The sequence below is a fragment of the Elaeis guineensis genome, chromosome 2 (assembly GCF_000442705.2).
Source record: "Elaeis guineensis isolate ETL-2024a chromosome 2, EG11, whole genome shotgun sequence".
In the NCBI taxonomy this organism is placed as follows: Eukaryota; Viridiplantae; Streptophyta; class Magnoliopsida; order Arecales; family Arecaceae; genus Elaeis; species Elaeis guineensis.
In genome coordinates, this window is record NC_025994.2 from 16,759,701 (window position 1) to 16,775,857 (window position 16,157).

Consider the following 16,157-nt stretch of genomic DNA (forward strand, 5'->3'; position numbering starts at 1 on the left):
ATGCCGGGGTCTAATATATGCTGTAAAGTTATCTAACAAATGACTAGAGCAAGCTACGTAAACAAGATAAATCTAATGCCTAGAATTTGAAAGTGATTATCAATTTAAAAATTAAAGACCTCACATTTAGATGCTAATTAAGAATAAAGAATTAAAAAGAGATAACTAGCTTCTTCTTTGCTTTGCTATAAAGAAGGCATTTTCATTATGGCAATTAGCGCCTTCAAGATGCTCCATGATAAGGGATACTCCACCAACCAGTCATGTTGTAGTTCATAATTTGATATCCTTTTAACGATGTTAACAACCATTTCATGTTGCACGGATTAGATTGAAAAAAAAAAGATACTCAAAGATTCTTTTATTCATAAGGGTTTCATGCCCTTCCTACACAAAGTAAACACGATCAAGTTTCCTTCTAACACAAAGGAAATACGATAAACTTTTCGTACATATCCCTACCTAAACCGTGCATGTAGCCATACACCACGTTTCTTTCCTCTACTCCACTCCATACTTTTTCTTGAGTTTGCCGACGTACTCATAGACCTTGTGAGGATGATGAACGGACTTGGAGACGGTCTCCCTTTCCTTGCACCTCTTGGCCCACGCCGTCAGTTTCGGGCATTCCTTCTCGATGCTAAATTTGCCACAGGTCTCGTAGGTGTAGAACCAGGCGGTGAAGGGCGCCAGCGCTACATCCACAAAGCCGAAGATCTCTCCCCCAAAGTACTTCTTGTCTCCGAGCTCACCCTCCAAAAGCTTCAAGATCTCGATCATGTCCTTCCTGGCCTCCTCGTGGGCCTCCCCCTTCAGCTTCCACAGCCTCGTCCCACATTCAGAAACCTAATAACAGTAACTAACGCAATAACTTGGCCAGCTTTTACACAAAAAGAGATCGATACCTCTTTGTTTTACATGTATACTTTGTCTTGTTAGCATTGTTGTCTCCATACCTTCTTGTCGACGAAGTCGGCCCAGAAGCGTGCTTTGGCCCGCTCGTAGGGGTCGGAGGGGAGGAGGGGGTTGTTGGACCAGACCTCGTCAATGTATTGGACGATGACGAGGGATTCGCAGATAGGTTTGCCGTGGTGGATGAGCACGGGGATCTTCTTGTGGATCGGGTTCATCTTCAGCAGCAATGGGCTCTTGTCGCTCAGATTCTCCTCCTTGTACTCGTACTCCACACCCTTCTCCGCCAACGCGATCCGGCACCGCTGCCCGAACGGACTCACCCAGAAGTCCAGCAGCACCACCCCCTCCTTCTCTGCCGCCGTCGCCATTGTTTCCGTCTCTATTTCTTTTCTCCTCTCTCTCTCTCTCTCTCTCTCTCTCTCTCTCTTTCCCAGATTGAGTAACAAGCGATGAGAAGAAGCTCTACAACTCTTGGGGCCTATATATAGAGGATGGGATTGGGGGACGGTGAGGTAACCTCTTACGTTAGCTAAAAGTTTTTTGAAAACGGAAATGACGATAATGACTTTGAAGTACCGTAGCATTTGCCCACTTCGTTTCGTTCTTTTCTTATTTCTATCTTGGGAGGTGAGGGGTATGGATGATGTTTTTTTTTTTACCAAACAAAAGAAAAAGAGAAAGATGGTCTCGCTGTCTAGAGAGTTCCGAAGGGAAACGTCATGGCTTGCGTCACCGTCACCGTCGGTTGGATGATGAAGGGTGGGGATTTGAGGATGCAACTTGCCGTGGGAGAGTTGACCATGGTGAGCCATATTTGAAACATATATTTATATTTTGTTATGATCAAAAAAATCTCTAAATTTAAAACTTGCTCTTTAAATCTCTAATTGGTATCAAGAAAAAGATTCAAGAAATTTACTATTTGAACTGATTTTCAAAATAAGTGGTACCAAAAATTGATATAAAGCAAATTATTTTTACAATTGATATCAAACAACCTATCTCTTAGAAAAAGGAAAGATTATTTTATCTCAAGCATATTTTGCTCTGACACCATATTTTGCTCTATTACATTCAAAAAATTTAATTGATAAATAATTATTAAGAAAAGAAAGAGATGAGTTTTCAAATATATCTAATGCTTAGCTTTGATATTCTAAATTTTTTATTCTGAAATGCTTTATCCTTTTTGAATTTTTGAAGCTTAAAGCAATCTTATAATTGAATTTGAGAATCTATTTAATGCATCTACTTTATTCAAAAAGGAAGAGATGTGCCTTTTAAATCTATATTGATTAAAAAAAGAAAGAAATTCAATCTACTGTAAATTTTTAAAAAGATAAAAGTTTTAAAATGGGGGAGAAATTTTAAAATTTGAATTTGAAAGTTTAATCTAAGATTTGAAAAAGAACTTGAATCAAATTCTGAATAGTGAAGTATGTTTATCTGAGTTTTAACTTGATTTTGATGATTTATTTTAAAATTCTTTCCTTAAGCTTTTTGATACTATCAAAAAGAGGAGGAGTTATATAGAGTATATGCTTGAAATACTTAAAATGCTTGAGTTATTTCATCATGCATCAAATGCTCATATATTTGAATTGAGACAGTCATTTGAAATGAGTATATGTTGAAATGTGGATTGATTCTTGAAACTGAACTTAAGATAAATTGAAGAAAAATTAAAGCATTCATGAAATATGTGCCTACAAATACTTAGTTATTTACTTCATGATTCATATTGATAAATTAATTGAAACATATTATATTTATTATTTGTGTATATACTCAAAATTTTATCATCATCAGAAAGAAAGAGATTGTTCACCCCATAAATGATTTTGATGATTATCAAACTTTGAGTAATTATGAGTTTAATCATGTGTTTCAAAGATGAATATAGAATTTTTCAGATGTTTAAATTAAAAAATTTATCCATGAAAAAGATTTTCTCATAAAAAATAATAAAAAATAATAATAAGTATTAAAAATAATAAAAAATTAAATAATTTGATTATTTAATTAAAAAATAATTTTTTTATATAATAATATTTATCATTAAAAAATTAAATAAATATTTTAAAATATTAAACTAATAATAAGATTATTTTAAAAAATTGATATTATATTACTAGTAATCTGATTGTCATACCAACATATCAATTAAGATTCTCAATAATTTTACTACAATATTATCTGTATGTATCAAACATAGTAATCAACATTACTGGCAATCTATCTAGATTGCAGGTAATCCAGATTACCTGATAATCTAGATTATCATTGCCTGGTAATGCACTAAATACAACCTACACTACAAGAAAACAGTAAAATACCGACTGTTTTTTGCCGACGCTTTTGAGAAGCGTCGGCAGGTTGCGCTGACCTGCCGACGCTTTTAAAAAGCGTCGATGTTTAACGACGCTTAAAAGCGTCGTAAAGTTGAGCACTGTCAACGCCGACGCTTTTAGCAAAAGCGTCGTAATATAAAAACAATACCGACGCTTTTTTACGTCATTATTTAACGACGCTAAAAAGCGTCGTTAGGTTCCTTTATACCCCCGCGCCTGCCCTAATCTATCTACCGCCGATCAATTTTTCCATCCGTTCCTCTCCGCCGACCCCGGCCCATCTCCGCCGCCGGCACCGCACCTGCCGTCCACGCGCACCCGCCGTCCACGCCTCACGGCCACCGTCCGCCGCTCGATCCCCTCTGCTGCCGCATCTGTCGACGCCCACCTGCGCGGTCCAAGCCATCTTCCCCTCCCCACCGGCCCTCCTCTCCTCTCCCCTCTCCTCCCGGCGGCCATCTTCGTAGCGCCATCCACGCCGCACCGGCCGTCCTCCCCTCCCGTGGTCAGGTGAGATCTCTTCCTCCTCCATCATCTCCGCCCCCGAATTTCTATATTTTTCATCAGATTCAAGGGGGATCACAGCCATCTCATGCTATATATATCTCAATATCTAGTAGAGGGCAAGCGTGCCATGCCAGAGTGAGTGAAAATGCTAGATGATTTTGAGTTTTGAGTCATTTTTATGGAGTTGCTTTCCTGATTTTCTAGGGCTTTTTCCGCTGGTTTTTTTCAATATGTTTTACCGAATCAAAATGAAAAGTTCAACAATTAATTTGTTATAGGTGTTACCTCATGCACAAAGCTTCAACAAGCCCATGTTTGCAGCCCAAATCTAGGTTATTTAAGTAATTAAAAATTAATTTTGTATATATATGCAGATTCAAATTTCTCTGAAAAATTGGTACAGAGCCAAGATTGTATGCATGTTTGCTCCATCTGCAGTTGCATTTAGCATGTTAGTTATCTATGATTTATCAAGTAGTAATTTTTTCGAGGGATAGAATACGTTTCCTAATTTTTCAATTGACTAGAACAAAATTATCATGTGATAACTCTGTGAGAGGCAGGAAACCTTATAGGGCAATTTGGGAAGGGACAATGGTAGGACCTGTGTGAGTGTGTCTAGTTCCACACTGTTGGTGCATTGAGATAGCTTTGTGTATTTAGGCTAAGTCAAGAATCCTCGTTAATAATTCCCAACTTGCTTTATCTTAACTAGATACTGTATCATTATAAATGATATCAATGTTGGTCCAGTTATAATTTTTGTATGGTTAGAAAATATTTCAGTAGAGATTCTTTTAAGATTGAGCATGAACTAGTCATTATGTTTGTAATTGAACTTTCTTTCCTGAATATGCTAAGTATGAGAGGATTCATGCAATTGTGTGTTCAGTTTTATTTTGGGTGAGATTTTTTATTGGTTCTTAATGAAAGAAGATTGTTAAAAAATTATCATGCATCAGGCCAAAAAATAAATTCAAATTATATGTTTCAAATGAAAAATGTCAGTTCTCTCAAGCTTTATTTTGTCTGCGCGTTTGTATTGAAACGGGAGCACTGATGAACTACCTCGGCTCGGAGACCAATCAAAACATGTTCCGACAAATCTCACTTGCTGGATCCTCATTTTAGTTTGGAGTCACATCATGCATTCTTTTTCTGTTTGATACGACCTCCCACCTACTTTTTCTATTTGTATGTATTTATATGTTTATGTGTGCATGTATATGTGTATCTATATCTATGTACATAAAAAAATTAAATTTTTAAATATTGTTCAGAAAAAAATTTAATCATTAATTTATATAAGTGTATCTATATCTATGTGCATAAATAAATTGAATTCTTAAATATTTCTTAAGAAAAAATTTTAATTATTAATTTAATATATATATATATATATGATAAAACAAAGGCATCTGCGTTTCGTTTGACATGTGGATTTTTGGTATAAGCGAAGCGAGCCGCGTGTGCGTGCTGTATTTTTGGAAAAAGCGGATACTCAGATTCCCCTGGGCCGGTAGATCAAAAAAATTCTTAACCCAAGTCTGAACCATGTATTAAATAGCTCAAACAATTCATTCGAATCTCAAGTAACCTCTTCCGATCTAGATTGAAATAAGTTAAACAAACTAAATAGTTAAGCATTGCCATCCTTCATCCGATTTAACCTTCCATCTTCTTGCATAAATGGCGGGAAGTCACACTATTTTAGCAAACTTAAACTCATGAATTTTTAATAAATTAGAAAATTAAATTAATTAAAATAAATATACTTATTAAATTTAATAAATAAAATACTGAAAAATTAAGTAGATTCAGTGGATCTTAAAGAAAGAGTTGGTCACCATGCATTAGCACAAAACTCAATAGCAGTCAGTTGTATGATCGGTCAGGGTTCGGAATATATCTTTATGATTCTCTTTCTTTTACGATATCAATCGTTAGATGGTGCAATAGCTGTTTTCATGATAGGTGCAAATAGATGGACGAAAGAGATTTGAATAATTTGAAATATGTGTGGAAGAGTCGATGTCACGGAAAAAAAGACCAATTATTCTTTCTCAAGGATCATGCAACCCAAACCTGCTCGACCAACGCACCAACTCCATCGTCAAACTACCGACATTGAACGTGGATGTATCATAAGTTGAATCTACTAGATCAATGTACCAAACTTTTCTTAACATTCTATATTTTCAATTTCTTTAAAGATTCTTTAAACATTCTATATAGTACAATTAATTAAGGTTGTGATACACGGTTGATGAATGGATAATTTCATAGTTTCATGAATCCTGATTGATTGCTTATCTGACATGTGGCGCTCGTTATGTGGCTGGACCCTGATATCGTGTGGCCTACATTATCCTTATCTTTGTGACTGATGAAGACTAAGCATCTGGATTAAGCTGGGCCAAGTTTCTTTGTCCACTACTCCCCAAGTTAATATCAGGTATTAAATCAAGTTAATTATGAATTAATTTTTCAAAAATTACATTGCATCGAAACATAGACCCGTCTTTTGATTAATGTACATATTCTATTATATCCGTACACTTATTTATTTTTGTACGGATAAAAGAATTATGTACATTGATCAATTGATTGTCCAGTATGGACAGTTTGGAAAATGTGAGTAATTCTATAGGTCATTACCATAATCAAATGGTATGCTGAGAGGTTCAGAAAAAATTTCGGATGGTATTTTCCTTTTGTTCTTCCTATACGGAAGAACTAAGAGAAAATGCTGCCGAAATTTTTTTCGGCTCTTGTTGCATATCATTTGATTTTTGTAATTGACCTATAGAATTAATACATTTTCTGAATGGGATAGGACCTTCTTTACCTATTAGTTGATGATAGCAAGCATTTACTATGTAAACTTTATCTAGCTGTTATTTTTTTGGATTTTATGAAATGACTGATATTTTTTACTCATTGCATTAATATAGATTGTATAATTTTTTTTTATTTTTAGATAAATTACAAGTTCGGTCAGTTTTATCCTACAATGGACAAAAGTTGGATAAATAAACCAAGGAATAGTAAAGAATATTTAGATGGAGTTCATGACTTCATTAAATTTGGTATGGAGAAAAGTAGTTTGAATGGAAAGATTTTATGTCCATATCGGAAATGTGTAAATAGTTCTTCTTTAGATCCACAAAATGTTGAAGAACATTTGGTATTGAATGGTTTTTTAAGAGGTTATACCGACTGAATTTTTCATGGAGAATCTATGTTGCCATCATCATGTAACCAACCCCTGACTCATTGCGGATCCACTAGCCTAGAAGATAATTCTGCAAGAGATGATGATATAAGGGGTTTGATCACAGATGCTTTTGGATTTGATGTTCAAAATTTAGGAGAATCCAGTAGTATACAAGAAACAGTTGGGATGTTTGATGGATGTACGCATACGGAACGTATGCATATTGAGGAGCCCATACATACATCTAATGATGAGACAGCTCGTTATCACACCTTAATGAAAGATGCAGACGAAGAATTATATCCGGGTTGTACAAAATTTTCTAAGATTTTTTTTCTTGTACATTTATTTCATATAAAATATTTGAATGGATGGTCTGGAAAGAGTTTTACCATGTTGCTCAAGTTATTAAAGGATGCATTTCCAGAAAGCACTCGTTTACCACCATCGTATTATGAAGCCAAGAAAGTAGTAAAGGAATTGGATCTTGGATACGAAAAGATTCATAGTTGTCCGAAAGATTGTATGTTATATCGGGATGAAAATGCTAATCAAGAGTCATGCAATGTATGTGGATCTTCAAGATGGATAACACAAAAAGAAGATCGAGATGATGTACTGAATGAATTGGATGCAACGCGGAGTAAAAAGAAACCGGCCAAGGTATTGCGTTACTTTTCTCTTATACCTAGATTGAAAAAGATTTATGCATCATCAAAAATAGCTTCATCAATGAGATGGCATCATGAAGGACGTACAAAGGATGGAATGTTGAGACATCCAGCAGATAGTCTTCAATGGAAAGCATTTGATGATAGGCATCCTGATTTTGCCTCTGATGTTCGCAGTGTTAGGTTTGGCTTAGCTTCTGATGGCTTCAATCCATTTCGGACCCTGAGTTCTACCTACAGCACTTGGCCAGTCATTTTGATACCTTACAATTTGCCACCGTGGATGTGCATGAAACAATCATCACTTATCTTGTCAATGGTTATTCCAGGAGATAAGGGTCCAGGCAATGATATTGATATTTTTCTACAGCCTTTGATAGAGGAATTGAAACAGTTGTGGGAGGGTGTTGATGCATTTGATGCTTCCAACGGCCAAACATTTAAACTACGGGCAGCTTTGTTATGGACTATTAATGATTTTCCAGCATATGCCAATTTATCTGGCTGGAGTACAAAGGGACGGGTCGCATGTCCTTGTTGTGGAGATTCAACACATTCAATTTAGTTAAAACATGGAGGTAAATTTTGTTACATGGGACATCGTCGATGGTTGGAAGCAAATCATCCGTTTCGATTTTAGAAAGATTTGTTTGATGGTACTATAGAATTGGGATGTGCCCCTATTCCACCTTCTGGAACTGATGTTCATAGACAAATGGATGGCATGAATTACAGCTATGGTAAGCACTCAAAGTCCTCTAAAAAAAGAGGAAGGGATGATGTTGAAAGCTCAGTGCACGAAGGGTTACCAGAGGAAGTCAGTATCAGTACTATAGATGCAGAGTTGTTTCAAGATCCAGACAATTATTTCGAGGATGAAAATGAGGAAGACACACAGATAGCATCTACACAACAGCCAAGTAAATATTTATGGAAAAAATGAAGTATCTTTTTTGACTTACCTTATTGGAAACATAATCTTATTCGGCACAATCTTGATGTCATGCATATAGAGAAGAGTGTTTGCGATAATTTACTTGGAACATTTTTAAACCTTGATGGAAAGAGCAAAGATAACATGAAGGCACGTCTTGATTTAAAAGAAATGGGTATCCGACAGGAACTTCATCCTAAAATGCTTGCTAATGATAGAATTTATGTGCCTCCTGCATGTTACACAATGTCTGCTCGAGAAAAGGATAATTTTTTGGGAGTTTTGAAAAGTATCAAAGTACCCGATGGATATGCATCGAATATTTCACGATGTGTGCATCTAAAGGATCGAAAACTTTTAAATCTTAAAAGTCATGATGGTCACATATTGATGCAAGATATTTTTCCAATAGCTTTAAGATCGTCATTGCCGAAACAAGTTGTTACAATTGTACTTCGATTATCGTCATTCTTTAAGGCATTATGTTCCAAAGTTATTGATCCTCGGAAACTTGATCAGTTAGAATCAGATATTGCAATTACACTTTGCCAGATGGAAAAGATTTTTCCTCCTGGATTTTTCACTATTATGGTACATCTGCTCATTCACCTAGCTTCAGAAGTTAAAGTTGGTGGACCGGTACATTATAGATGGATGTATCCTATTGAGAGGTATTATTACAAACCTTAAATCTTTTGATAATTTTATTAGAAACAACAGCATACTGATATTTTAATAAATATTTAATTCTTGAAGGTATCTTGTGCGTCTTAAAGATTATGTGCGAAATAGAGCCTATCCCGAAGGCTCGATTGCTGAAGCATATATTGCGGATGAATGTTTGACATTTTGTTCAAGATATCTTCAAGGTGTAGAGACTATTTTTAGTCGACCTCAACGGCATAATGACTTTGTGGAGAATGCAGAACTGTATAAGTTCTTAACTGCTGGAAAATTCTTGGGAAGAGGTGAAGGTATTGTACTTGATCAAAAATCCTTAGCACAAGCACATCGTTATGTGTTACTTCATAGTGACATAATATCTGACCATCGCAGGTTAGTATATTTAAGGAATGACATCAAAATTTAAATTTTATATTAGATATAATGTTCTAAATGATATATTTATATTTTATGCAGTGAATTTTTAATTTATCAGAGACGAGCCAATCATAACATTCGTCCTAATGCAAGGATTGAACAACGATGGTTGGTCGAGTTATTCCCTATGTGGCTTTCGAATCAGGTGTGATTTATATTTAATTATGAGATATATTAATTTTTGATACATATTTAATATCAGATAACTCAACTGCACTTCGTCATATCATTTTTTGTTAGGTATCAAAGATGATGGAGACAAATAATTCAGATGAACTAATAGCTCTTGCTCGAGGACCTAACAAGATTGTGAATAGATATAATGGTTTCATAATTAATGGCTTTAAATTTCATACTAGAGAACGGGAGAAATTTAGAAAAACACAGAATAGCGGTGTTATGGTGGAAGCGGATGGAAAATCCTATTATGGTGCACTTAAAGATATCTATGAGTTGGATTATTATGAAAAATTTAAAGTAGTACTGTTTAGATGTGATTGGATAGACATAAACTCACCAAGGGGTTTGAAACAAGATGCAAATGGATTTACACTTGTAAATTTTTCAAGATTGATACACACTGGTGTGTTATTGAAGGATGACCCATTCATTTTTTCATCTCAAGCTCGTCAAGTATTTTATGTACAAGACGCAAAAGATAAAGATTGGTTTACTGTCATCAAAACAAAACCTAGAGACTTATATGATATGGGAAACCAAGTAGAGGATGATGACGATGACACTTATACACAATGTATGCCCTACAATTTTGTGCCAGCTGATGATTTAAATGCTACGACGACGTTGGTTAGAACAGAATTCGAAGAAAACACTACTGCTTGATTGTTACTGGTAATAATTATTTATGATGTATATATTTTGCATTAATTATTGTGTTATTTTACTCCATATATTAACTGATTCTACCTTTTATTTATATAAATGCTAGGTGACATCATGCGTCGCAGGGGACGATATGCTGGTGTGCAGTTCCAGTTTTCACAGACAGAGGCCGGTACGTCTTCTTCAGCACAGCAGCCTGAGGCCAGTTCAGCTACACAGCATTCTGAGCCCTATCCTTCATCATCAGCACAGCACGATCCTCCTGTTCATCAGCCAGATGATGAGATACACGTGCAGGGTATATATTGTCTTTCATGTAATTTTTTTTATTTTATTTTATGTATATTTATGATATAGTTACTTTTATGTATTTTTTGCAGACGGATCCGAGAGAGTACGCCCCAGACGCGGACCCACAGTAGTACGAGATGTGTGGCAGATGCGTGAGGATGAGAGGATTGTTGTGGAGTGCAATCAGCTAGGTCAGCCAATTAAGAAAGCTGTCTGCTTATTGACTTCATTTTTGGGGACTGTTGCTCGGAGGCCTAAGCTATGTCCGTTGGGCTATGCAAAATGGAATGACATGCTTCCAACGTACAAAGTTGAGCTCCTCCGAGTTATAGAGGTAATGAATTGATGTTCATACTGTATATTAATTGTTAATCATTTATATAATTTATTTCATTTAACTTTTTTTTTTATAGAGCAAGTTTGTTCTCCCTCCATCCACTCATGATTTTGTAATGAAGTCTCTCAACCGCAAATGGAAAGAATATAGAGCACAATTGAAGAAGGACTATATGAGACAGGGTATGACAGAGGAGGAGGTTGCTAGGAATTGTCCTCCTGATGTACCCCCTCATCAGTGGATGGAGTTGGTTCATTATTGGTTCTCCGAGAGGGCACAGGTATATTATCTGTTTATTATCTTTTTTTTCTAAATATTTTATAAAAATATTGATTTTTATTATATATTATATATATAACAAGTTCTTTACTTTATTTTACAGACTTATTCTGCTATTGATAGAGCTGCACGAGCAGCTCAGTCTGTTCCTCATACATCGGGGTCGAAGAGTTATGCACGACTCCGACAGGAGTTTGTATGTTCTTTAAACTTTCATAATTAACTTTTAATTTTTATGTTGAAATATTTATATAACTAATATCATTATGTATCGTGGACCATGTCTGTATCATGATACTCATATATTTTTTTAAATTATCATAACTGTTTGCTTAAAATTGAAATTATTTGTGTAGGAGGATGAGCATGGGAGGGAACCCGGACAAGTGGAGTTTTACCGGATGACTCATACTCATCAGGATGGTACTTTTGTTCGAGATGAGTCGAGAGATTTATATGTACGGCATTATTAATATTATATTTTTTGCAATGATTTAAATTTAATTTTGTTAGCTATTAATGTATAACTCTTGTTTTCAAAAAAAATACAGGAGAGGGCTACATCTCTCATTGCGGAGCGTGACGACGAGTCCGCAGCATCTACGCAGCAGAGCCGTATCGAGGCCGAGGTATTCACAGAGTTGATGGGACCAGAGCGCTACGGCCGAGTGAGGGGTTATGGAGTAGGAGTCACCCTCACTCAGTTATCTGAGGTTAGTAGATATACGCAGCATGCTGCAGCAGATGCTCAGGATTCACGCGTTCGCAGACTCGAGGCGGAGATACAGGAGATTAGACAGAGTCGTGCCGCTGAGATGGAGGAGATGCGACAGAGCCGTGCCGAGATGCAGGCCATGAGGGGACAGATTGATCGCCTTACATCTTTATTAGAGATGTATGGTTCATCTCAGGTAAACACATAATATTAAATATATATTTTTATATTAATTTAATGATTTATATATTTTATTTATAGATATGCAAATCATGCTTTTCATATGTTTCTTGTAGGCTCCTGGCATATCAGGCACCCGTCGAGATAGCGGCACGTCACGTAGAGACAACGACGACCATCCACCTGCAGATTGATATTATTTTATTTTTATTATATTTTTATATTTATTTATATTACTCTTGATTGTAATGGACGATTAGTACTTTATTTTTATTTATATAAAATATTATCTTTTGGTTTGATTAAATTTTCTATTTAAGTTTGCTTTTGATGTGAATGATGGTGATTGTACAGGTGTGAATGTGAATGTGGTGATTGTACATGTTTATGTTTGAATAATTGATATGATTTCGTACAGGAATGTATTGTATTCTTTTTTTTTTTAGATAATATCTGTATTTTTTTTTTCTCTTAAAACCTTTAACGACGCTTATAAGCATCGTTAAAATAATTTTAACGACGCTTATAAGTGTCGTTAAAGACAAAAAGCCGACGCTTCGAAAAGCATCTTGGTAGACTGCACGGTCACGCGGAGTCATTAACGACGCTTTAAAGCGTCGTAAAGATTTACATTAGCGACGCTTTAAAGCGTCGTAAAGATTTACATTAACGATGCTTATAAGCGTCGTTAAGACAAATTTAACGACGCTTTAAAGCGTCGTTAATGTAAATCTTTACGATGCTTTAAAGCGTCGTTAAAAAATAAAGATGCTTTTAAAAAGCGTCGGCGCTATTCGTCCCCACTCTTACATAGTCGACGCTTTGCCGACGCTTTTCGAAGCGTCGTAAAGCGAAATAGCGACGCTTTAAAACGTCGTTAATGACCATTAATAGCGTCGTTAATGACCATTTTTTCTGTAGTGCTAAGATTGTATTTGATAGTTGGCAATCTATCTAGATTGTTAGCAATTTAATATGATAATATGGATTACTGTATTTGGTATGCTCTTTGGATGGTAATCCAGATAATCTTGGCAATACAGATTGCCTCATGAGAGGCAATCTGAATTATCTTGTGGAGGGGTGGCTATTTAGATTATCACTTTTTTAGTAATATTATAATAAAAATTTTGGATAAAATTATTTTTTAAAAAAAATCACACAAAGCCCATTACCCAACCCACTCTACATGCAACCCCAGCCTGCGACTCCTCCATCTTCCTTTGTTTGCCCGTGGATTCTTCGCCCTTGTCCCCCACCACCCTCGTGTGGCTCCTCTATGCCCATCCCCACCACCCCCATGGCTCCACACGTGCTCGCCTCCTTCCCACCCCCTAGTGTCCGTAGTTCTCCACACCCTCCAGTTTGCTACTTCTCCATGCTATCACCATACCAATACCACTCCTACCACTTCTCATCAAAGAAAAAGAAGAGCATTCGGATAAAATTATTAGAAATATTTTGAGAATTTGATTTTATATTATCGATAATCTGATTGTTATACTTAATATATCAATCAAGATTTTCAATAATTTTACTGCAACATTAATTGTGTATACCAAATATAGTAATCAACATTACTGACAATTTAATGATAGTAATTTATCCTGAAGGCAATCCATATTACTTTCCAAGATTGTCTGGAGATACACCAAATGCAACCTAAGGATAATTAAGGGATATCTTATACATACATATATATCTTATACTAACCCCTCGACATGGTTCCTTATATGCCATTATAGGCATATCTACTCTTATATGTGTCTACACTAATAAACATCTAGCTTAGGTCTATCTTCTTCTCAACGAGGCCATCACTTGCAATGTAATGCATGATGAAGTGGGGGATTTGCTAGCCTCTATATCTCATCCTTGGTATGTTTCTTCATGAGAGCCAACACCTATATATGGTTATATATGAACTTAGTTTGACACTCTTTAATATCAAGGAATATAACTGAAATTAAGTTAAGATTAAGGATATTTTTATAATTTATCTTAAATTTTTTAATAATTATTTTAAATTTTAGCACATAATTTTTATAATTATAAGTAAATAATTAGAATTATCTTCTATTTTTTATTTATGTTCATTAATTTTTAGTCAACTATTTGTATTGAAATTAATTTCAATATTATCAATTTAGAAATTATAAATTAATTAGTTATTTATATAATAATATATAGACAAATTTATTTACATATAATTAATTTATAAAATTATTTATAAATTTAAATTAAATTAAAATTATATATTTATATAATTTTTACATTACTATAAATTATAAAGATTATAATTTATATATTGCTCTATTTGTTTAGGATAAATAAGCATTATAAATTAATAATAATAATACTTTTTTATTTAAAATAGTTAAATAAACATACCATAAAAATATCGTCCATTATTTTTTTTATTCTTCCTATATCATTTAAAGAAGGAAATCATTCTCATTCATGCTTCCATATTTTATCAAATATATGGGAGGATGAATGGAAGACCTATTCATCCTTTCTCTTATCTATCTTTTTCCTTTTATCCATCCTTAATCCCATCCATCTTCCATACTAAATAGAGGATTAGTAATAGATTTTGTTCATTTGGGCTGGTATAAGAATTATTGACCTGATGTTGGGGACCAAATTCAAGAGGGCAATGTGTGTGACGAAAAGTAAACAGTGTCAATAGGAATCAAAACTGCGATAGCTAAGCTAAGAGGTTACCTTACTTGAGGTGATTTGATCCCACCCTTCTATATAAAAGAGAGAGAGGAGAAAAGAAATGGAGAAGGAATCAATGGCGACGGCGGCGGAGGACGGAATGGTGCTGCTGGACTTTTGGGTAAGCCCATTCGGGCAGCGGTGCCGGATCGCATTGGCAGAGAAGGGGGTGGATTATGCGTACAAGGAGGAGAATCTGAGCGACAAGAGCCCACTGCTGCTGAAGATGAACCCGGTCCACAAGAAGATCCCCGTGCTCATCCACCACGGCAAACCTATCTGTGAATCCCTCATCATCATCCAATACATCGATGAGATCTGGTCCAACAACCCCCTCCTTCCCTCCGACCCCTATGAGCGAGCCAAAGCACACTTCTGGGCTGACTTTGTCGACAAGAAGGTATGGTGAGAACAATGCTAACAAGACAAAGTATATATATATACAAAACTTGCATGTCCTCCTTAGAGATAAATCAATCTTATTTTGTATAAAAGCTTGTCATGATTTTTGGGATTGTTACCATTACTAGGTCTATGAATGTGGGACAAGGCTGTGGAAGCTGAAGGGGGAGGCCCGTGAGGAAGACAAGAAGGACATGATCAAGATCTTAAAGCTTTTGGAGGGTGAGCTTGGAGACAAGAAGTACTTTGGAGGAGAGACCTTCGGCTTTGTGGATGTTGCATTGGTGCCCTTCACGGCCTGGTTCCACACCTATGAGATTTGTGGCAACTTCAGCATCGAGAAGGAATGCCCGAAGCTAGTGGCATGGGCCAAGAGGTGCATGGAGAGGGAGAGTGTTTCCAAGTCCCTTCATGATTCCCACAAGGTCCATGAGTTCGTCGGCTACCTCAAGAGGTTATTTGGACTGGAGTAGAGGAAAGAAACATAATATATATGGATCCATGGTTTGAGTCGGGATGTATTGAAAGTTTATCGCATTTGCTTTGTATTGGAGAATGGCATGAAATGGTTTTAGCGTGCTCCTTTGCTTCCGAATAAAATAAACTTTAAGTGTCTTATTGTCCATCTAATCCATGAAACATCAAATGGTTGTTAACATCGTCATTAGAATGGTGTCAAATCATGAGCTT

The 16,157-nt window shown here is 35.7% G+C and overlaps 3 protein-coding genes across 3 annotated transcripts; 2 read left to right on the forward strand and 1 right to left on the reverse strand.

Moving 5' to 3' along the window:
* Positions 1-331: 331 nt before the first annotated feature.
* Positions 332-1,361, reverse strand: LOC105037017 (probable glutathione S-transferase parA). The gene is made up of 2 exons (XM_073251612.1): positions 957-1,361; positions 332-846 (listed from the first exon to the last, which is right to left on the reverse strand). Exons 1-2 carry the CDS (start codon positions 1,281-1,283, stop codon positions 502-504), a joined length of 672 nt encoding a protein of 223 aa, XP_073107713.1. The 5' UTR covers positions 1,284-1,361; the 3' UTR covers positions 332-501.
* Positions 1,362-11,088: 9,727 nt separating this feature from the next.
* On the forward strand, positions 11,089-12,535 carry LOC140855224 (uncharacterized). The gene is made up of 5 exons (XM_073251101.1): positions 11,089-11,164; positions 11,244-11,642; positions 11,803-11,904; positions 11,998-12,357; positions 12,458-12,535. The coding sequence occupies exons 3-5, from the start codon at positions 11,848-11,850 to the stop codon at positions 12,533-12,535; spliced, it is 495 nt and encodes a 164-aa protein (XP_073107202.1). The 5' UTR covers positions 11,089-11,164; positions 11,244-11,642; positions 11,803-11,847.
* A 2,606-nt stretch (positions 12,536-15,141) lies between these two features.
* On the forward strand, positions 15,142-15,940 carry LOC140855417 (probable glutathione S-transferase parA). Its single transcript, XM_073251310.1, has 2 exons — positions 15,142-15,465; positions 15,596-15,940. Exons 1-2 carry the CDS (start codon positions 15,142-15,144, stop codon positions 15,938-15,940), a joined length of 669 nt encoding a protein of 222 aa, XP_073107411.1.
* The last annotated feature ends 217 nt before the right edge of the window (positions 15,941-16,157 follow it).

Bases quoted from the DNA above. Each gene is read 5' to 3' on its own strand.
- LOC105037017 (XM_073251612.1), bottom strand. From the start codon at position 1,283: ATGGCGACGGCGGCAGAGAAGGAGGGGGTGGTGCTGCTGGACTTCTGG. The intron at 847-956 runs GTATGGAGACAA...TACTGTTATTAG, and splicing joins CCGACTTCGTCGACAAGAAG to GTTTCTGAATGTGGGACGAG.
- LOC140855224 (XM_073251101.1), top strand. From the start codon at position 11,848: ATGACTCATACTCATCAGGATGGTACTTTTGTTCGAGATGAGTCGAGA. The intron at 11,905-11,997 runs GTACGGCATTAT...AAAAAAATACAG, and splicing joins ATGAGTCGAGAGATTTATAT to GAGAGGGCTACATCTCTCAT. The intron at 12,358-12,457 runs GTAAACACATAA...TGTTTCTTGTAG, and splicing joins AGATGTATGGTTCATCTCAG to GCTCCTGGCATATCAGGCAC.
- LOC140855417 (XM_073251310.1), top strand. From the start codon at position 15,142: ATGGCGACGGCGGCGGAGGACGGAATGGTGCTGCTGGACTTTTGGGTA. The intron at 15,466-15,595 runs GTATGGTGAGAA...TACCATTACTAG, and splicing joins CTGACTTTGTCGACAAGAAG to GTCTATGAATGTGGGACAAG.